Consider the following 23,193-nt stretch of genomic DNA (forward strand, 5'->3'; position numbering starts at 1 on the left):
GCTAGAAGAACCCTATCTATATGAATACTATCCATAAGATATAAATGCTTTTAAAAATATCTTCAGAGAACTGGTGTGTAGGCACTCCAGTACACCTCACTGACCTCAAACCATTTACTGGCAATCTTACTAATGTGAAGTGAGAAGAACTATTTTTACAAAGTCAAGAATAAAACAAGAAAAATATCCTCTTGAATAAAAATAATTTTATCATTTTTATACATGCAAATTTCTTATTGTATATTAACTATAATATTATGTGATTACTATATCAGCTCCAAATATAAAATGTTATATCTTACAATAATAATGACAGAAAAAACCTATGAGGTACCTAGTCCTCTCTCTTGTAAGTAAAACTTTTGAGAAAAAAACCACAGCGGGGAAAAATGAAATCATGTAAAATGGTTACTACTTATGTCAGACTTTGAATCAACAATAAATTAAAAGTTATTTCCCTATTTTTCTATAATAAATGGATAAAAATCCAATTCCTAGGCTATTGTTCAGAAGCTGTATATGTAAAACAATGATTACTATTGTGTGTCAGCACTAGAGCAGGCCTGTGACCACGAAAGCGGTGATCCCGACGCACAGGTGCACAATAACTGATTCTGTGTGGTTTTAGGTTTCAATGCTATTTGCCATATGCCATAATAATGTGGCTGTTATTTTCAAGATGTAATTAGCTACAGAGATTTTTGAGAGCTAATGCTAAAGATCAGAAAATTATTAGTCCAATCTTTAAAAATATTATTCTATGTAAAGCCATACAATTTGCATATTAAATACTGTAGTGCAGTAATTTGATACTATTTTAAAGGTTTAATTTTATTTTTTAATTGTATGTATGTGAGTGTGAGATGCTGTGTACCAGGAGTACTGTGCTCACAAAGGTCAGAAGAGAGCATCAGAGTTATGGGAGGTTTTGAACTTGGGTCCTGTGCAAAGGCAGCATGTACTCTTGACCACTGATCCACCTCTATAAACCCAATTTGATAGTTTACAAAAGAAAAGGGGCATAAATCTATGTCCTCAGAACAAAATTAGAATACTTTTTATATAGAAAAGACTAAGAATTCAGTTGAAAAGCTATTTTTATAAAATTAATGAATGCATAAAAATTCTGAATTCAGTTTCACATTCCCGTATCACTCTGATAACTTTGTTAACCCAAACCAGACTTCACAATAACACCTTCTGGCACTTTATTCCATATCTAAGTAATATTTTAATTAGATTCCAGGTGAGCTCATACATATAACTAGGGCATTCTGCATACCCAATTCTGTTCATGCAGCTATATCAAGCAGTGAGGAAACACTGCTAAGGTCCTATGATTCAGAGGGCTCTCACCAGCCCCAGTGAGAGCACACTGGAGAAGACTGTGTCCGAGATCAACCACATCTCTCTGAGTCTCAATGTTGTGTCTTCTTTTTGAGAAGTAATGACTTTATTGACATACTAGCTGAATATCTTCATCCCCTATATAAACAAGACACTTCTACGTCCCTGTGTACACAGAGGATATTTGCTGTTCAGAAGTTCACTGTTTGCAGGATTCTAATATCGTATGAAGGGCAGTCACAACAGTAGATCCTATGGTGTAGCTGTCCATCCCAGCTCTCTATTCACACTGGTTTATTTCCTTCACTGAACTTCCACCACCTACAGCCATCTCAAATTGTACTTAACCTACAACCCTTTATGCTGACCTAAATCTCTACATATACTAAATGAGAAAGAGCTTATCATTCTTGATCTACTACAATCCAACTAGTACAATTTTCCTACAAATTGGTTGGTAAATGGCTGCTGATGGAAGGAATGAAGAAAGTGTTGAAAACTCATTAAAACACAGAGTAACGATAATTTTCATATGTCAGGACTATAATAAGAGGAGATATTTCTATTTAGACAAACATCTGACATGCAATCAAACAGTAGACATGTTAAGAATTAACAGTTGGGTTCAAATTAGTAAATATCTTTAAGTTACAGACCTGTGGAATAGCTGATGAGACTACATTAGCACTTAAGAAAGTATGTTTTAGGACGGGAGGCAATATTACCACTTGTCTTAAAGCTCCAGTTATAAAAATTACATAAAAATGTAGTAAGTCAGTGGGGAGTATAGACCAGTGGCAGAGTACTCGCCTACCATACGGAAGGTTTTCAAGCATTTTGAGATATTGGTGGAATACGATTTCTTATGGTATACAGCAAAAGGAGTCATTCAGTATGCTTTATGCTTATTGAAATTATTGAATGGACTTTCTCAAGGTATTATGTCTGTTATTTTTATAACAATAAACTTTTAATTTGTAATATATCTTTCTCTTGTGCACACAAATGCTCATCTTTTAGGGCATAGGAAAGATGGCTCAGTTAGTAAAGTATTTGCCATACAAACATAAGGAGCTGAGTTCATATCCCCAAGTACCACATGAAAAGCTGAGCAGAGCAATGTATGCCTATATCTCAATACCAGGGAAGTGAAAAAGAGGAGAATTCCTGGGGTTTGTTGGACAGCTACTCTAACCAACTGGTGATACTGAGTGTAACTTTAAAAAAGAAAGAATGTGGAAAAAATCCATTGACGAAACACATAGACCTTGGGCCACCACACATGCTGCTCCAGTATACTCCATGATGCATGTATACATTGTCACACACATAAATCTCAATCTCTCCCCGACCCCTCTCTCTCTGCTACACACACACACACACATAAACACACACACACACACACACACACACACACACACACACACACAGACACGCACACACACCCTAACAGTCATCCATTGAAAGCTATTCTTGAAATCCTGCAAACTAAGTTTCAAACACTAAAGATATCCATATTAAAAAATCTTTCAATATTTAAAATGTATTTATGGAATATGAATAATCATATAAATTATACTTTGATTTGCTGAATAGATAAACATAAAGACTTGGTTTTATCTTTCTAAAAATTAATTGGTTACCTTATTTATATTTCAAATGTTGTCCCCCTTCCCAGTCTCCCTCCTGCAGACCTCCCATCCTATCCTCCTCCCCTTGGCCTCTGTGAGGGTGCTCCTCCAATCCACCCACACACTCCAGCCTCACCACTATAGCATTGTCCTATGCTGGGGCATCCAGCTTTCACAGGACAAGGGCATCCCCTCCCATTGATGCCAGATAAGGCCATCCTCTGATACATATGCAGCTCGAGCCAATGTATACTCTTTAGTTGGTTTTTATCTTTTAGAAAAAAATCTGTAATTAAACACTGTAAGTTTGAATAAGACTATACTGTCTTCTAGCAAACCCAAAATACCTTTTGAATTACATTAAGTAAAATGTAAAATAGCAATCTTTCTATAAATTAATTAAAACATAATTCATGAAAATCAAATTATGAAAATTTAGCTGGTTTCATTTTTAAATGGTGTTTTTTTCCAAGTAAAATTTCCTGTTAACATTAAAAGAGATCATAAAATTAAAATAACAATCAAGCATCAGAAGAAAACTAGGTTTTGTAAGTTGTATAACATCTTTGCAAGTTGGCTGTTTAAAAATGTTTTTGCAATTAGTCATAATGAGGAGGAGAGTATCAATAATTGAAGCTACCGTTAGAAGAAAACAGCAACAGAAGGCAAGATAAAGGGCTATTACAAATTAAAAGTTTGCTGTTACAAAAATAAGATATAAAATCTTGAGAAACTCCTTCATTCATTTAATTCCTATAAACATAAAGCATACTAAATGACTCCTGATGCTATATACCATAAGAAACTGTGTTCCACCAATATCTCAAAATGCTTACATAACACATGCATTCTAGAAAGTGTCAATAAAACACAAGGTGCTGAGGAAAGTCAATACCTTCCTATCCATCTACCTGTCCTTAGGGCAGCTCACTTGCAATGCTGGCCCCCAGCTGGCTTTGTAAACTTGGCCAACAAAGATTTCCTAAACAAAACTTCCCCTAAAACAAAAGGTGAACTATGCCTTAATGGTGCATATATATGATTAAGATTAAGTCTGCTTTACTTCCTGGAATCTAGAATTTCAGAGATACCAAGAAGAGGAGTCCTATGTGATTAGCTCCCAGTGAAGACTTGGAGTGCTGAGTCCAATTAGTTCCATTACTATGTAACACCACATGTCCTATCACAACTCACTGTTGGAAGAATAAAATGGCCCTGTGAAACTTCGCTCAGAGGACACATTAATGCTTATACCTGTTCTCTTGGCTAATGTCCTTTTATATCCTTTCGCTGGAATGAAACTCAGCCATGAGTGCAACTGTATGTTGAATATTATGAAGGATCCAACACATCTTTAAGCATGAGAAAAGTCTAGGGAATTCCTGATAGGGTTTGCAATTAAATTTTCAAATAATCTAGGTTCATACATTAAAGATATATTTATCACACTTTCAAATAAAAATATCAGCATACTAAAAAAGCAAAGTAGTTTGATAAAGGTTGAGACAGTTGAGGTGAAGTTCAAAAGAAACTAAATAAGCCGTGTTAGTCAGTGTTACATGACGACAGCAGATAGGAGAAGGAGGGAGGAGGGCTGGAGTTTGGTATATTATCTATCAACCTTACTGCATGAGGCTGAGACAAGTCAAGACTTCACAGACAGCGTATGGGGTTAAAGGAAGCTGCTCCCCTCATAATGTTCAGGAAGCAAGGGAAAGGGGACGGGGTCCTGCAATTCCTTTCAAGAAGAATGTTCCCATACACCTAAGACCTCCTACTAGACCTAATTCCTCAAAATTCCCACCACTTTCCAACACTTACAACAGGACTTGGCTAAATGGACCTCTTGGAATATCATGAGCCAGACTACATGTTAATGTAAGACTGAACTCTTAAATATTTTCATTTTCTGGTTTGCTTTTGCTTATTAGAAGCAGAGTCCCACTCTGTCATCTAGGCTGGTCTCAAACTTATGGCTCTTCTGCCTCCATCTTCCAAAGTAAAATTGCATTTTTGAGCAACATAAAGGTCACACATATACAAAGATGAAATTAAGCAGCTGTTTAAAATATATTTATTGAAAATAAACTCAGTATGTTAAAATAGGATATATATATAATATAACTTTAAGTGTATCTGATTTAATTTCTTGGCTGAATAAACAGTAGTCAAATATATACACCAAGATTCATACTCATCTATTGTTGAGAATATCACATACAAAACATTAAATACAGCTCTACGGCCATTTAAAGAAGAATATAATAAAAGTTTACTCAGAGAAAAGCTAGTGAGGAACTTCTAAATCAGATGCTGTGAGAAGAGCTCAAGACTTAGCAAATACTTGACAAAACAATGATTCTATTAAAGTTCCGTGGGTAAAACAGAAATGTAAAATTTCCCACATGATCATAGTCAGAAAGGACACAGTCAGCCCGATGATTACCCACCTCCTTTAAGATGCAAATTTACAAGTCCAGTGAATGTGAACTCTGGACGGAAAGATTCAATTAAGATGGCCAGCTATATTAAGTCATATTTCAAGTCCCCTAAAATACTCTTTGCAAAAGCTTTTCTATCTATACGGTGTGAGCGGAAAGCACAGGAGAAAAGGAAGTGAAGTCAAACAGCACTCTCACGAGTGGGCAGCACCACCGTAGGGAAGAGACTCAAGGCATGATTAATACCTCCAAGCAAATTCACTTTGGCTCAACAAGTAAACTACTTACAATACACAGATTGCCTTCTACAAAGCTCACAGTACCTTGCATAAAGCTGTAAATAATAAAGCAGTCACTTTAGACAAAGCATTCTAAGGGCCACTTTGAGAGCTGCTTACAAGGTCTGCACGTTAGGGAAATCCTAAGCGTCAGAATAGGCCTGTAGTCCACAGTCCTCTCCAGCTGCCATCTCCATGCTCCTGAGTAGGCCTCAAAGCTTCCTGTGTTGCTGTTTGTTTGGTTTTGCTTAGGTGACCCCACCCCATCTTTAGAAGCTATCATCACTACAACAACAGAGGCAGGATGCCAAAGGAAAAATGCTAAGTAAGCCTTTCTCAAAGTGTTGCAACCAGAGACAATGAACTAGCCAACACCATGGAAGAACAGCACTCACCAACTGTGATGCCTCAGAAGAAAGCTCAGCTTTAATCACTAAGTAGCAGCACTGAGTACAGAAAAGGAACCAAAGTGGTAAGATGATCTCAGTTCAACAAATATATTTGTAGCATGATACATTTTTTAAGTTGGAAAAAGAATATATGACAAAGAAATTTCTTGTAGGAGCTGGGAAGATATGCACTGAAAACTCGGGAGCCTTAATTGAGTGGATCTGAGAAGCTGCAGGGGGCAGAGCTTCTGCAGAACCTCAGAGCTTCACGCTTCTTTGGTTTGAGGATTAAAAAAAAAATCAGTCTTTTTGGAAAGAAATTAGCAAAATGGAAAACAATCACAATCTGACTTAGGATTCCTCTTTTAAAATTATAAAATACTACATATGGTTAAAGTTTTATTTATAAAGATTTTCATGAAGAATATGCTATAAGATGAAGAAATGTTTAAGATATAAATAACTACATCTGAAAATCCACACACTTCAAAACTCCAAATTCATAGGAGTGGAACAAAAGAAACCCATAATCAGTAGCTAATTTTCGCAACTAATTATATCAGGTGAGGAAACAATATATAATTTATTCTCTATCATTCTATTTAAAAATACCCCAGATTTCCCTTTTAAAGCAACATTTCTATAAAAATCAAAAACAAAAATGAAAAGGGGAGAGGAAGGTAAGTTAGGTGGAAGGATGGGAATTCGAATTAAGGGTCAATTCCCAGGGATAACCAGTGCAGGACCACTGGGCTCCTTACAAGCAGACAAGCTACTGGGTAAATACAGGGGAAAGGAAAAAATATAACTTTACTCAATTCATCTCTACAAACAATCTCTGGTTTTCTCTTAAAACATTACTCTTTGCTTACTATCAAAAGGTAGGAATGGGAAATTCTCTGAATCCCTTGGTTTAACATAAACTAGTGAGGAGGTGGCTAAGGAGCTAGCTTAGGGGTGAGGACACTTGTCAGTCATGCAGGACCAAGGGTATACATGTCCCTGACACCAACATGAGGGCAGCAGACCCAGTTTCAGAGTGTTAAGACAATCTCTTCTGAACACTGTGCACCCAGAGTGCACATACATACATGCAGGCAAACACTGATGCACATAAAGAATAATTATTTTTTAAAAACAGAAATGACCCAGCAGTCTCAATTAACCTGGACCCCCGAGATCTCAGACACTGGATCACCAACCAGGCAGCACACATCAGCTGATATGAGGCCCCCAACACATATACAGCAGGGGACTGCTGGGTCTGGGTTCAGTCAGAGAAGATGCACCTAACCCTCAAGAGACTGCAGGACCCAGGGAGTGGGGAGGTCTGGTGGGGTAGAGGGTGGGGGTGGGGTTGGGGGTGGGGACATCCTCCTGAAGACAGGGAGGGGGAGGAGGATGTGGAACAGTTGGAGGGTGGACTGGAGGGGAATAAAATCTGGAGTGTAAAAAAAAAAAGATTAAATAAAAAGAAGGAATATAAGAAAGCTAGAAATGACCACTTGCTATCTTTTACTTACATTTTAATACTGTATAAACAAAACTTCCCTTTGAGATGACTTAGATTACCCATGATGATACCAAAATGATGGACTGTAAGGAGGCTCTTTTCTTAGCCTTCCTCCCACCAGTCTGCTGTAGCGGCTAGGACTACATGCATCCATCACCATGACCAGCTTTCCAATCTTTTACTTTTAAAAAAAACACATCTGCCTTGTCTGGCCTCCATGGAGAAGGAGGGGCCTAATCCTGTAGACATGATGCCCCAGGGAAGGCGGGTGTGATTGAGAGGGTGAGGGTGAGGAGCCCTCTCAGAGGTGAAGGAGGGGGATGGGGGAAAGAACTCTGGGAGGGGGTATTGGAGGGGGCAATATTTGGGATATGAATAAGTAAAATAATTAATAAAAATTTCAAACACATGACAAAGGCATTGTCTTAGTTACTTTTCTATTGGTGTGATAAAATGCAACGTGGGAAGGGTTTATTTCAATCTCCAGTTGTAGTCCATCATCTAGGGAAGTCAGGGAAGAAATTGATGCCGAGGCCAAGGAGGATGCTTCTTATTGCTCCTCATGGCTTGCTCAGCCTGCTTTCTCATAGTTTCCAGGACCACCAGCCCAGGGGTGGCACCACCCACAAGGACCTGGGTCCTCCATCAGTCATCAATCCAGTAAACATGCTTAAGGCTTCCCCACAGCACAGTGTGGTGGGAACGTTTTCTCAATTGAGGTGCCCTCTTCTAAAAGGTGTGTCAAGTTGATATTAAAAAAAAAAGCCAGCGCAGGCATTAACATATTAACTAGATTAACACAATTCAAATAATAAATCTACTACCTGAGTGACTTGAAAAATACATAATGTATAAAAATATAGAAATGTTTGCTCACTTTATAATGCTCCAAGTACACTCAAAATAATTGTCCACATCATTCATTCATTTTGTCATGCATTTACTAAACAAAGAAAATTAAAAAATCTCCAATGGGTTAGCTTAGAACTATATTACTAACGAATTAGAGAGAGAGAGACAGAGAGACAGAGAGAGAGAGACAGAGAGAGACAGAGAGACAAAAAGTGTCTAATAGCACTGTTTCCAAGATTTTTAAACTGCATAATTTGGAGTAAAAATTAATTACTCATTTGAAATTGCTTTATATTTCCACACATTAATCAATAACATCAGAATTCATCTAACTGATGGTTCTACAAAATCTTATTCACAAGTAGAGTAAACTAATGTTCTAACTTTCAATCTGCCAAGACCCCAACACACACACACACACACACACACACACACACACACACACACACACACACACACACAGAGTCAATGAAATAATTCCTAGTGATAACCTGCTATGCTCATGCCTAGCCCACTGTCACCAAAGAGGCTTCCTCAGGCAGCTGATGGGAGCACATGCAGAAACCCACAGCTTAGCATTAGGCAGAATTTGGGGAATTTCTGGAGAAGAGAGGAAGGATTGTAGGAGCCTGAGGGCTGGAGGACACCAGGACACCGCTCACAGAGTCAAGGGACTGAGGGCCAGTCACAGAGGCTGGGTCTGGCAGGGCCTCAGCATAAAGGCTGTGGTTGTTTAGCCTGAGGTATTATGGGACTCCTACCAACGGTAGTGGGGCTGTCTCTGATTCTTTTCCCAGATCATGTGAAAAGAAGCTGGTTTATAAGCAACTCAGTTGTTTAAGGCTATAATGGCTTCGTTTTTTATTTCATATTTGAAATAGCAAGTTTCATAAGCAAAATATTTACTCTAATATAAATTTACACATGCACAGTGTGTACAGCTAAAGTATATGAAGGTGAAAAACAGAAAAGTACCATGTTTCATTTACAGTGAGCATCCTCTCCTGGAATCAAAAAAGAGCGATCAATAAATCCAGATGCCTTGCAAAATTTTCCATATTCATGCTGATATGCAAACTAGTGCTGTCAAATACTGGTCTTGTTTATGTGACCATCTTGTTGAACTTTTATGGGTGTACCTTCCCCATTAAGCCTAGAAATTCCAATTTATCAGCTTTGTAAGAAGTATCTTTATTGTCCTTATGAAATGAAGGCCCAAAAATAATGGGTAATTGCAGAGTGATGATGCAGTCCAGCCTGCCGGGAAAGCCTGCACGGGGCAACACACTACTCTCCATCAGTGTCCTGCCACACGCCTTGCTTGCCCTCGATATATGCAGATCTGACGTGTAGAGAAAGGTAGCTTTACTCCTTCCAGCCATCATTTCTTCAACAGGTCTTTTAAAATCTATTCCCCTATGAGATAATCTAAATAATACAATTATTTATCTGACCAATTGTGCTTTCTCTAGTCAATAATGCTCATAACCGAAAATGTTGATATGCGTCTCTTATTTTTGGAAGCATGGATTCTTTATTCAAATACATTCTATGATTCAGAAAAATGGAAGAGGTTTCCCAGAATAACACACTCCCTAGTATACACCTATTTTTCTAACTCCTAAAATTCAGGAATGGTGGCTTATGTCTGACTCCACATACTCACAATGGATAGATGCAGGGTCACCAAGAGTCCAAGGCCAGCCGAAGCACACAGTGAGTTTCAGATCAGTCTGGGATGAAGTGTAAGTGACTTTCCTTACTTTGACTGATAGGAATGAGATATAAAAATTCATTGTTATTAAAATATGAACAGAGTTTTGTGGAAATGGGGAATGAAGAGTAGAATCTATTACCTAGCAAGCATAGCTAATGAAGCCATAGATGCTACTTCCCTGGTGCAGAGTTGTGTTTGTTATTAAAGATATGAAAAATGCAGAGAGGTGTCACTAAAAAAAAACAAGAGACTGATTATCATTTTAGATTCAGTGATAACTCCAAACTGCTTAGGTTAAAGCAAAAATATAGCAGTAACATCTAGTATTGCAAGTTTTTTAAGGAAGAAGGGAAGGAAGAAAGAGGGGAAGGAGAGAAGGAGGGAAGGAGAGAAGGAGAGGAGAGGAGGGAAGGAGGGAAGAGGGAGGGAAGAAGGAGGGAAGGAGGGAGGGAGGGGAGGAGGGAGGGAAGAAGGAGGGAGTGAATCGGAGAAGGAGGGAGGGAAAAAACTACCAGAAATATTTCAGAGATCTTAAAGTTATTTAAAATATTTTCATAGGAAGATATTAAGACATTAATTACTTGTAATATTTACAAAAAGTTTCAAAATATCAAAACAATTGTAACTACAAGTGTGTGCGTGCATACATGCGTGTGTTCAGAGAGCAGCGATTAGGAGGCCATTCTCTCCCCCTGCTATGCTGGTCCAAGGTCATTAGGCTTGGTGGCAACACATTTACCCACTGAGACATCTGGCTGACCTCTCAAAATATTTTTAAAACTCAGTATTCATCTTAGTGAAACTAAAATTTTCTTTCATAGCTCATAAAGGAATTCCTCATTGTACAAAAAAAACAACAGAAGATTAGCAAAGAACAAGCACACTAATACCTTAATATTTATAACCATTTTTACTATTTAAAATAAGGTTGTTCATATTTAAAATTATGAAGCAAAATCAGCACTGAATTAAAATATTCATTTTGGAAAATATTGAAGATGAATATATTTTCCATTACAGTTATTTTGTTTCCTCATTAGTTATATATTTTTCTTAATCATAAAATAAAGTCATTGCTTTTTGAAAATTTTTTATGTAATGTGTATAGCTGTTCTGCAGGCATGTATTTCAGTGCATTACATGCATGAAATGCCCATGGAGCCCAGAAGATGACAATGGATCCCCTGGAACTAAAGTTTATAAGTATTTATACAACCACTCTGGTTAATGCTCTCCTATGGATTTGATTCAGGGCTCTGTGCATGCTAGGCAAGCATTCTACCAATTGAACTACATACATCCCTAGCTCTGAAATAGCTTTATACAGAGAAGAAAAGCAATCACAGGAAAAAGAATAGAGCTAAAAGTCATTCATTGGTCCAGCAGTGTAAGCACGGTGCACAGTGTTACTTGAATGTAGGTGATACTGGCTCAGAAGGTCACACTGTCAATTCCCCACAGCTTGTTCTTTTTACCTGCTTATTACATAGATGCATCTTTCTCAGACCCAATGATCAGAGAATGGGCAGGATCTGAGAAAAATCCTTTAAGCTAACAGTCTGATTTATTTTAAAACATATAGGTATATAAAGAATAAATCAGCTTACTAATAACTGAAAATATGTGACAAAATAGCTCATACTCCATTTTAATAAATGACAGAATTAATATTGCAAAGAAAAATAAGACAAACCCTACTTAATACTGTAACCTTGCTGAAAAAAGAATGTTTTAAACATTATTTAATACATGGAAATAAAAAGGCAATCTCTGACTCATACCTGACTGCCTTAACAACAGCTTGTGAAATATCTTTAATCACAAATAACTATTCCTGGGAAATGTGTCTTCAGATGTTGTGGACCTTTAAGTAATTAAAAACATCAAAGTCCAATCCAAAATTTGGGTTTGAAACACCTGTGATCAGGAAAAGACACTATCTGAGAAAAGCCTAATTCTGAATGGATTAGCTCTCGTTCAGCTAGAATTGTTTTAGTTTAGAGTTTTGTGTTACTAACTATGGTAGCAGAAGTGACTCAAACAACAACTTAAACATTCTGAATACTCTATATGAGGAAGCCATCCTGAGAACAGTCTATAGGATCCATTTAGTCCTCACATTTTGCAACTGAAGGGACCAGTATCTGATTTTGTCAATGAGAAAACTGAGGTCTTGAAACATTCTGTATATATCCAAGACCATAGGGCTGCATACTAATGGGGATACATTAGTGGGGTCTAAACCCCTTCATTGCTTTATAGCTACTGGATAATAGAATACAGCATAATTTCTGACTCTCACTGACAACCAAACCAGTAAAGCACAAAAAATACAACAACATGATAGGAAACATGCTACCCATTCTTACAGATTGAGAGAACAGTCTCCAATTATCATCTTACTAAGTAAACACATATTAAAATATAGCAAAAGGAAGTAAATTGCCCAGAGGCCAGAATATTCTTCACTTGGTGTCTTTCATAGTATGATAAAGAGTTTTTTCTTTATAAATATTTTTTGTAACTAAGAATTTTCTACAACATATTTTAATCATATTCCTACTCCTATTCCACCCCAAACCTCTCAGACCCTTATATCCAGATATAAATGTAGTTCTCACACTCCATCAGAAAGTTTCTTTTTGCTGCAGATGGACAATAGAGAGAGCCACAACTGGTTAAAACACAGGACAATAGCGTGTGGCGTGCTTTCAACCAATCCATCTACAACACCATCCATATAAGGAAGACTGGGGAGACATCACAGAGAAGCAGCAAAAAGACTTTAGGAGCCAGTGGACCAAGACCTTCTTTATTAAGATCTTCCCCTTCAAAGGGTTTCTCTCTTAAGAAAGAGAGAGAGAGAGAGAGAGAGGGAGGGAGGGAGGGAGAGAGGGAGGGAGGAAGGAAGGAAGGAAGGAAGGAAGGAAGGAAGGAAGGAAGAAGGAAAGAAAGTTCAAAGAGCTTTGGAAAAGCTATTTAAGGAAAATCTACAATAGATGGTAAAAAAAATCATGGAAATACCAGAGTTTCAACTTGATTACAAAATATGCTGGTATGGTTGGGCTTAACAGGCTGAGGTTTTAATAAAAGAAGTGTACAAGATCAAAGAAAATGATACTCCATGGGGGAAAATCTGAGGCAAAGATAGCACTGAAAACATAAATGATGCCCAGAAAAATTCTGAAGAAGGAAGAACAGATGAGACGCACAGGTGGGTCGTCCCAACTGCAGGACAGACCGCTGCTCAGCTAAGGCCAGGTATAGACAACTGTGGGGAACACTGGCATCAGACACAGGCAAAGCCACCAGAGAAGTGTGCAGAATACTCTGTAATTGGTTGAGTGACCCTGAGTGAATCACTTTTCCTCAGCTCTAGACTGGAAATAATAACTGTAATGTTAGCAAGGGCTATCGAGAGGATTAAATGTTATAATACACATAAAACTTACTGTTAAACCTGGCAGAAAACCGTTTAAAATTGAGGAAAATCCAGGAGAGGGCTTAGCTCCAGAGTCCCTGTGCAGGTTTTAGACTCCCGTGAACATTTATTGTTTCATGTACGTCTGTATGGAGTTGAGTACCACAGAGTGTGGGTGCCTGCAGAGGCCTGAAGAGGATATCAGCTCTTCCAGAGCTGCAGTCACAGATGTGGCTTCCCCATGGGGTGCTGAGAATGGAACTCAAGTCTCTGAAAGAGTGCTAAGTGCTCGCAATCACCGAGCCACCTTCTCAGCCCCTCTAAATTAGGTTAAATTAAACAAAACAAAAGTGGGTTCCTTATAATATGAATAATGTTGAAGAATTTATTTATTATATTTGAAGAAATAGAAATACTGTTTAAAATTGTACACCTTAATTCATCTACGATATCCCTGGCAAACAGGAAACAAGACTCTACAGAACCCTCATCTATGAAGTGCAGAACAACCTGATTCTGATTCCCCAGGAATCAATGCCTGGTGTTTCAGTAAACTGATACAAAATATGGTTTGATATATGGAATACTATTTTATTCTTTATTTTAAACCTTTCTTACATATTTAAAAAATATACAGGGGTTCAGAACAACCGTAATAAAGTGACAACATTTCTTTACCAGACTTCTGAAGTCAAACACCAGTGTGCAGACATGGTTGGCTTCGGTATCAGAGTCTTAGGCACGCTTCATTAAATACTTTTCATAGAACACGAAAGTCTCAAGTGCGAGGAAGAAAGATCCTCGGCAATGTGGTAGAAATTTTCAACCTCTTCCCATCAAGAACTTAGGGTAAGAACATAAACTGCTCTGCTCGCATCCGCTTTACTATGGCTGAACCTAAACCCCCAACTTATTGTGACCCTTAGGTAGCACACTAAAAAGTGAGTTCTTCTCTGCATTTGAAAACAGACCATTAAAAAACAAAATACTGACATATCTAAATGCTTTTTATAAGTATACTACATTCCCAGAACACTAGGAATGCAGCTTCATCTAATATAAATATCTGAATAACAATGACACCAAAGTATTTTCATTTTAAAGTTAGTCCATATATATGTTTTCCAATCTTGACACCCTAAACAACATTGATATACGAATTGTGCTAAGAAAACATTAGGCACAGATCATGTAATATAACATATTTTTGTAAAAATATAGACTATGCAAATACATACAACACAAATGAGTAGTGGATGTGACAGTGACTTGCCGCAGACCTAGGACATCACTGCAGTGTCAGGCTTTTCTAAAGGGCATTCTGGGTAGAACACAGAACACTACATCATTACTGGTGAGTAATCTACACCTACATTAGATTATTGTGGGCTTTATAGGGAAAATTAAAAAAAAATCTTCACTATAGCCAAGAGGACTTTACTTTAGGCACACGAACTAACTTCAAAGCAAGCTGGTAGAAATGTTTTCAAACTCCACTGAATACAATCTCCTAGCTGCTGGACTGCCTTGTCTGAGAAACAACTTTTGTACCATCTTGACTGCCTTATACAGAGGATTCTTTCATCTGCTAAGACACTTCTAGAATGTGTCCCACAGGACAGGAGAAAAACTGAAAAAGCAATAGCAGAAGCTGAGGAAAAGGAGAGGAAACCAAATGGCTCTCTGTACAGAAGAAAAAGATTCTGCTCCTTTCTGCCTGTAGTAGAAACCTGTGCTATGGAGAAGATGACAAGACCGTGGGCACAGGGGTTGTATGACAAATAACAAAATGCAACACTGTGCATCCTCTCTAAAGGCAACACAACTTATGGAGACTGGCATGTCTCAACACTCTGACGGTAAGGCGACACTTGGCCCACACGTATGTCCTAGCACTTCTCAAAAAGGGAAGCTTAGCAAATAGTAACTCCCACAAGTGTAAGAAGTTAGAACACAGAATAAGACTAAATAAAAGACAGACACACAGGCAGAGAGGACACCGAAGGAGAGATACCAAGGGGTTTGCTCCTATTTTGTAGATGTGAAGTGCCTCTTCTAGCTCAGTGATGAGGGTCAACCACTGAACATGAACTGACAAGCTGTCATTCTCTTATGAGTTATTCTTCACACACCCTTTCCCTTTTATGTGCCTTGTACAAAAGGAAATAAAAAAGATCGTTAATCTCATTCTTCACTTCATGGTCAAATATTCACATAAATATTTCCCTAGGGCAAATTTCCAAATGAATCAAGAATACAATCCAAAACCACTGACACATTACATTTGATTCACTATGTAGTTCTCTTCAAATGGAGCAGGAATTTGCCCGTCTCCTAGGTTTGGGATCTCGTGCTTCCTGATCCTTCCCACACACACAAGATGTACACATTGTCTGAGAAAGCCTTCGGAGGCCGAGACGGAAAACACTGTTGGAGAGGCTGTATATTACACAGTTGCAGAAACTATTGCTTATAGCAAGCCAGGTGGTTAAGAAGGACAGTGTTGGATTGTCCAAGACACGAGAACTTTCTAGAAGAAAGTAAATAATATACGGAAGCCATAGCATGTAAAACACGCTAGTTATTCTAAATAAAACCATGGCGTAGCGACGATCAGGGCTGTGTCCTGCTTCCCTAGAGGCATCTACCTCGTGGCTAGGGAATCGGGCCCTCCGGTCATTTATCTCTTTGGTGTGCTGCCGGCAGATTTTGAAAATGTGAAAGTAAGTGAAGCAGACAACCAAGGCAGCAGGAGCATAAAGTAAACAAACAATAAAACAAGTAAAATAGGCACTGGTAAGCCAAGATGTGGCACACCATTCAAAAATGTCACCATGGTAACCAGGTTTGCCCCAGCCAAAAAAGGAAGGCAAGAAAATTAGGCAGGAGTAAATCCAAATCATAATAATGCAAATTCTCAGGCGACAAGGAGTGACCAGTTGATTGTAGGAAAGAGGCTTGGTTATTGCAAGATATCGATCCACACTGATGCAAGCAAGACATGCCATAGAAACACTTTTTAGAACTGAAATAATATATCCAAACACCTGGCAGGTCAATGACTCGTGGACACCTGTAGAGTAATGAAGAAGGGACAGAGTAGGAACCAAGCAGGTAACTCCAACGAGGAGGTCAGCATATGCCATCGTCTGTATGAAGTAGCTGGTAGTATAATGGTGTAACAGCGGAGCACAGTGAAAGACAAAGATGACGGTTAAATTCCCAGAGATGATCAGAAATGTCAGCAAGACAATGACAACTGTCTCAAAGATGCAGACATCCTCCACACTGTAGTGACCAAATCCAAGAGGGCAGGAGTGATGCTCGGACACATTCACAATGCTACTGCTCACGTTCAGGATCCTCCATTCAGTCCACCTGGATTCATTCATGGCTTGAAATTAAGGGAATGTGTAGCTTTGGCTCCAACAAGCAGGTGCCCGGGCCAGCATCTGTTAAACTCTGCAAATCAGTGTCTCAGAACCTGCTTCAGTAGAAAGTGCCAGTGCCTCTATGAGGGCTGAGCATCCCACAGTGTGCTCAGGTCTCTTCATCAGCCTTGGTTCACCAGTGACACACCTCAGCTTTGGGGGATAGGGGAGGAGGGTGAGCTAGAAAGGTGAAAAGAGGTCTCTGGTTAGCTCCCTCCCATGCTTACAAAAAAACTTTTGCAGATACAGGCACTTCTACAGAAAATAGATTTACTAGCAAGTACTGTAAAAAATTACATTTGTAAAAAAAAATCAGGGGAAGAAATGTTTCTCTTAAGAGTTTCTTAGAAATCAATTAGAATGAAAGAAACTCTTAAATTGTCTGAGGTCTCCTGCTTCAATTGTGATGAGGGGGCGATGAAAATTCACTCATATTTTATAAATAAAATAATTAAGATCCTAGTTTTAGATAGAAGGCCAAGAAAAAGTTCATATGACAGAGTGTCCTTGGCCTCAGAGGTTCACATCTGATGCTGATGGGAAAACTTTAGGAGCCATTTCTCTTTCATTTTTTAAAAGCTAAGAACAACAATTCTGTCAAGTCTAATTCCAAAAGATTCATTTGTATGGACACAATGAGGTACACTGGCAGTAAAAGTCAGGCTCCAGATTTCCATATAACGCTTATGAGAATAAAAGGTAATTTCTGGTGGGAACTATATTACACAATGAATTAGTGTAACAACACCTAAAACTAAAAAATAGGGAAAACTTCTTTAGTCCTAATTCTGTATTTGTTCTTTAAACATTTATATGCACGCAGCATATACCACCCCAGTTGCTGGTGCTGCTAACACCAGCTGTAATTTATATCTATTCTATTTCAAAATAGAATCTTTGGTATTAACTTCAGCATCTACAACTGGAAATATCTTTTATTATTTGATATGATATTTCCTTATAAAAAGCATAATAAAGTATATAGATTGAAGTAATTCCTAACATTTGCAACAATGCCCAAATCTCATAAATATAGATGACATTTATACCATAATGGAAACCTCCCTGCACACTGAGTACATTTCACTGGAGATGCTGCTGTTATCTGTTACTCAAGTCTTTCTGGTGGGCTTCATACCCCAGTTTGTTAGAGCCTTCTTATTTCCATTAGATGACTAACACATTCAATCATTACTACAACATTTGAAAGTAAAAAATTACCTCGTTTATTATATTTGCACTTATTAGCAGTCATCTGTTAAGAAAATGCCTGGTCTGTTCCTATACTCTATTTTAAGCAAAAGCACAATTAAAGCAGGGCCATCAGGTAGTTTGGGAAAGAGTCTTGTTTTAAAATACCTCAAAACATCAAGATGGATTTAAATCCTGGACTGTGACATACTGCGATTGTGGCAGAGCAGAATCCATCCGAGAGGCTTCCAAGGTCATTCTGGCACCGTGTTAACATTTGCCAAAGTCTTTTCCCCAAGTACAAGCAATTCAGGGAGTCTCTTGTCACTCTTTGTTGTCACAGCTTTTGAAGAAATAGCATGCACTAGAAATGAAAACATTTCCTTCAGGAACAATGTAGCAGCTTAATAGAAAGCATTCTTCTCAAAGTTATTTTCTCGTGCAGCGACACATCATTCAGGCAAGTTCTTTTATGTCAGCCACGGGATATTCTTCCTTGGACAAGCTGAGTTTCACTTATCAGAAAACAGTTCTCTCGTTACAGGAATAAGGTGATGCTTCTCATGTACATTCACGCTGATCAGCTGCGGGGCTGAGCTGCTTGACTCAGAAGTCCGATTCACTGTGGTGCAGCTATCGAGATGCTGCCGGGAGATTCTTGACACTTTCTCAGTCTTGCTGCCTCCACCTGAGCCAGTGTCTGCTCCTCCTCACCATCATCCTGAGCTGATGGAGAAGAACTCACCATCAGAAAGGTGACTCGGTCCTCCTGCCCCAATCAACAGCACAGCCAATGGCTACTGCAGCTGAAACTGTCACTAGGTAACAGTTGCCAGGCACATGCAGGCTTATAGACTTACTCTGCGATCTCCGATCAAGATTGACAAAAGAAGACAATGAAACTGACCGATCCTCATGATATGTAAATGGTATTTCAGGACTTCTGGAGGCATTCTCCTTAAATTTGCATAAATTATTTCTTATGAATAGTACTAAGGAAACAAAACTGGTGTATACCTTTAAACTACCACAAGGTACTATGACACTAAAAAGTCAGCAGTAATGTAATAACTCTTTGGTAAAAAATACATGAATTATTGAAAATCATTTATTCAAGTCTCCCATGAACTAAATTGATATAACTACTGTTTTTCACTATAAAACAGTCATATTTTTATTAGAAATTAAAAGTCAGCTACTTGTCTCTTCAGTACCTGCCACACCCACACGAGTGTGCCGAGCTTAGCACACTGACCTAAACAACAGAAAATCAGGACTAGACAATGACAGGGAGATCTGTCTGAAGAAATACCTGGGTCAAATATGATCTCAGAAGGACAGGGAGCATCAGAATAAACAGAAACACTTAGTCTGTGTATATCTTATTACACTAAACATGTTAGAGCTAAAGAAATCCATCCCACAGTGCTTGAATTACATATATTTAAGTTAGTAGAAGCAAAATAAATATTTGCTCAAGTGTTTTCTGTATATTAAAACATTTTGATCTAGGTTTACATACTGTATGCAATCATTCATTTATTTTAAACCTATCTCTCATAGTTCAATACATTAAAAAAAAACCTACCAAACAAAATTTACAATTGCTGTAGGATTAAAACAAATCAGGAAAATTAATAGAGGGCATTAAAGCGTCCTATATGACAAAAAAAAATTTGCTATGAGCTTTTATACTTTTGTCTTAATAGAATTCTTAAATCTCAAGCCTGAGATGGCTTAGAAGGTAAAAGGTACTCGTCACCAACAACTCTGCCAGCACACATCTGATGCCCACCAATGACACTATGGGAGGACAGAGCAGACCCCCACAGGTTTTCCACCAACATCCACATGTGCACCCTAGACAACCATGCTCATAGAAGCTCGAGGGCACCCTCTCCTTCCTTCTCTCCCTCCCTCCTTCCTTCCTTTTTTCCTCCTTATTCTTACCCCTCCCTTCCCTTCATCCCTCACCCTTTTCTCTCTTTCCCTCTGCCCCTTTTAATAAATTAACACATATAATACAGTTAAAAGAGTAAATCTCTAGGCAACAAGTACAGTGAGTGCTCCACAAATGGAGAAAGAGAAGACTAGAAACTCTCCTTGACTCCAACGACAGTTAAGACACTGAGACTAGAAATGATTGAAACTGTCATTTCACTGTACCACTAAGCCGCATCCTCTTCTTTCTACTAATGGCTGCCATATAGGAAATATGTTAGAAAGATCTCTCCAGGATTTACAAAAACTGGTTTATAAAGTACAGAAAGTCTATTCTGTCCCCCATGTTAAGCTTTTGTTCTAGAAGACTGTTATTTTTAAAAGCTTCATGTTGGAATGAATGAAATACAGAGAGATAGTACATATCTCAACAGAAATAGTTATTAGACAAGTTAGAATAGTAAATCTTAAGATGAATAAGTTTAGTTTTGAAAAGTAAATATGTGTAATATAAAAGTTACAAAATATTATTTTACAGAGAAATATTGTACTTAAACAGATAAAGTCATTTAAATCAAGTGAGATAAGAATGTTCTTAGACATTACAATAAATATTCAAAAGAAAATTATATCTGCTAAACATCCATGAATGTAGACATGTTATCCATTCTATACTAAGAAAAGTAAAATGTTAAGTTTTCCTAGAAAACAATTTTCGAAGTCGGGTACTAGGGCTGGAGAAATGCCCCGGTAGATTATGGCTCTTGCGGGGGACCCACTGCTGCTCCTAGCACCCACATGGTGACTCAGAACCCGCATAAACTCAGACTCCAGCTCTGAGCTATCTGCTACCCTCCCAGCACACACTGCATACACTTAAGCACATGTAATCACACGTAAAGTTAAGTAAGTGAATCTAAACAATGCTTTTAAAAATTAAGTGCTATTAATCATTATTGCTGCTCAAGTTACAAAAATTTTAATCATTTTAAAATATACATATATTAAAAGCTATTAATTATTCCTAAAATTAAGAGAATTATAAGGAAATGCACACATATAAAAACCTACCTCGTGTAGAGGAACTCAAGCACTAAACTGTTTTGGTACCACATATTTTCAAATATAATACTGGAGAGGATTTTAATCTAAAAGTATTGTAAGCAGCCCATGGCTGCATGGGTTTCCAGGATATAAGGTCACAGTGAGAAACATAATTTAAGTCTCCATCCTTCCTTCCACTAACAACAACAACAACAGCAACAACAACAACAACAACAACAACAACAACAACAACAACAACAAAAAGGTGTCCAGAGTTCCAATAAGGCAAAGTTTGGAGCTTCAGTAACCAAGGATCAGTAGCATACACCGCCATAGCTCATCACATGCACCATGCTTTCTTTTGAGTTAAAGAATCACTCTTCTCAACTTAGGGTATGGGAGTCACTGCCACCCTTTTGATCATCATTAGCAACTATTTCCCCCTCCTTTCAATTGATGGGTGCTAACAGGAAATCTCTCAGAAATGTCTCTAGTCTCACTTTATTATGACTTCTTTAAAGCCCACGCGAAAATTTATTAGAAGCATGAAATTTTCTATTCCGATGGTATTATATCATAATATATATTGGTGGATATATATACATATACATACATATATATACATATATATACATATATATATATAATTATTTCATTACTTAAACATGCAAACAATGTCCTAGTTGGGATCAGAATCTCCTCCATAGCTCCATATTTCCACACTGGTCTAGAGTTGGTAGAACAGTTTAGGAAGGATTATGAGGTCTGGCCTTGTTGACAAAGGTGTGCCACTGGGGCCAGACTTCGATGTTTCGAAAGCCCAACCCACTCACTTGCCCTGTACTTTTAGATCAAGACGTAAGCTCTCATTACTGATCTGTTACCACGTCTGCCTACCTGCTGCCATGTTCCCTACCATGACGGAGAGGAGCTGAACCTCCGAAACTGAAGTCCCCTCAAAACCCTTAAGTTTCCTTGGTCATATCATCTTCTCAGAGCAAGAGAAATGTAACAGTAAAGGGAAACATTAGCTGTTAATGCCAAGTAGGATAAGTAAGAGATGATGACACAAAAGAACCATATGAGTAGTACTAACACTGCAAATTTCTGGAGAAGCTGAAGTACATGTCTTTTCTTAAGGTATTTTAAAAAGAATCAAAAGATTTAGTTCCTCAACTGCCTCATTTCTCAGGCCCTGCTGTCATGACATTAGGAAAGCCAGCAACACTGTATTTAGATGACGGCAGAGACTGCCAATCTGGTCTCAGTTGATCATGGCTTCCCCTCAGTCTCTTATGTGAAAAGAAAAATTAGTATCTTTTCCAAAATTAAAACCAAATCATGTCACATTCTTCCTTAAAATACTTGTTTTATTCTGTATCTCATAAAAGGTTCTATAAACTCTTGTCTCTGTTTAACTATCTAATCTCATGTCCTCCCAGGCTGCTCAGGTTACACGAACTCTCCATACCTCATCACTGTAGCCCAGGCTCTGATGAACTCATTGTGCTGCCTTCCACCTCCCAGGACCTACAATGGCTGCCCAGTGTGCTATCTTTCTTTCATTAATTCAGTGGTAATCTTTCCAATGACTTCCTCCCCAGGGAAAGCTTCTCCCAGTTCCCACAGAGCACCATACCAAACCATGCCATCGTTTGTAATTATTTACTTCATTCATTTGGCTTCTGAGAAGTTTAAGCCTCTTGGGGGAGCAAATACTTACTTTGTTCACTATTATATCTAAAGTGCTCATTTAATACCAATGGGCACAGAATAGGAATTTAACAAGTATATTTTTATCATCATCTTTATATAATACATCTGGAAACAACTAGTATAGTCTATGAGTATAAAGAATTACAGTTTCTTTAGTTTATTTTAAAATAAATAAAACTACTGAAGATCCTTTGTATAACAAAGATATCCAATAAGAAATCAGAAAAATATGACCAGATTGCAACGAAAAAAAGTTCATCTGTATACATATTTAAATATTA

General features: G+C 38.0%; 2 protein-coding genes across 12 annotated transcripts in view; both read right to left on the reverse strand.

Annotated features, from left to right (window-relative positions):
- The window catches only part of Rabgap1l (RAB GTPase activating protein 1-like), a 595,699-nt gene that overhangs the window by 321,982 nt on the left and 250,524 nt on the right, over positions 1-23,193 (reverse strand).
- On the reverse strand, positions 14,160-18,884 carry Gpr52 (G protein-coupled receptor 52). The gene is made up of 2 exons (NM_001289935.1): positions 18,380-18,884; positions 14,160-17,200 (listed from the first exon to the last, which is right to left on the reverse strand). The coding sequence occupies exon 2, from the start codon at positions 16,979-16,981 to the stop codon at positions 15,896-15,898; it is 1,086 nt and encodes a 361-aa protein (NP_001276864.1). The 5' UTR covers positions 16,982-17,200; positions 18,380-18,884; the 3' UTR covers positions 14,160-15,895.

This window comes from Rattus norvegicus, chromosome 13, assembly GCF_036323735.1.
Source record: "Rattus norvegicus strain BN/NHsdMcwi chromosome 13, GRCr8, whole genome shotgun sequence".
Lineage (NCBI taxonomy): Eukaryota > Metazoa > Chordata > Mammalia > Rodentia > Muridae > Rattus > Rattus norvegicus.

Bases quoted from the DNA above. Each gene is read 5' to 3' on its own strand.
- Gpr52 (NM_001289935.1), bottom strand. From the start codon at position 16,981: ATGAATGAATCCAGGTGGACTGAATGGAGGATCCTGAACGTGAGCAGT.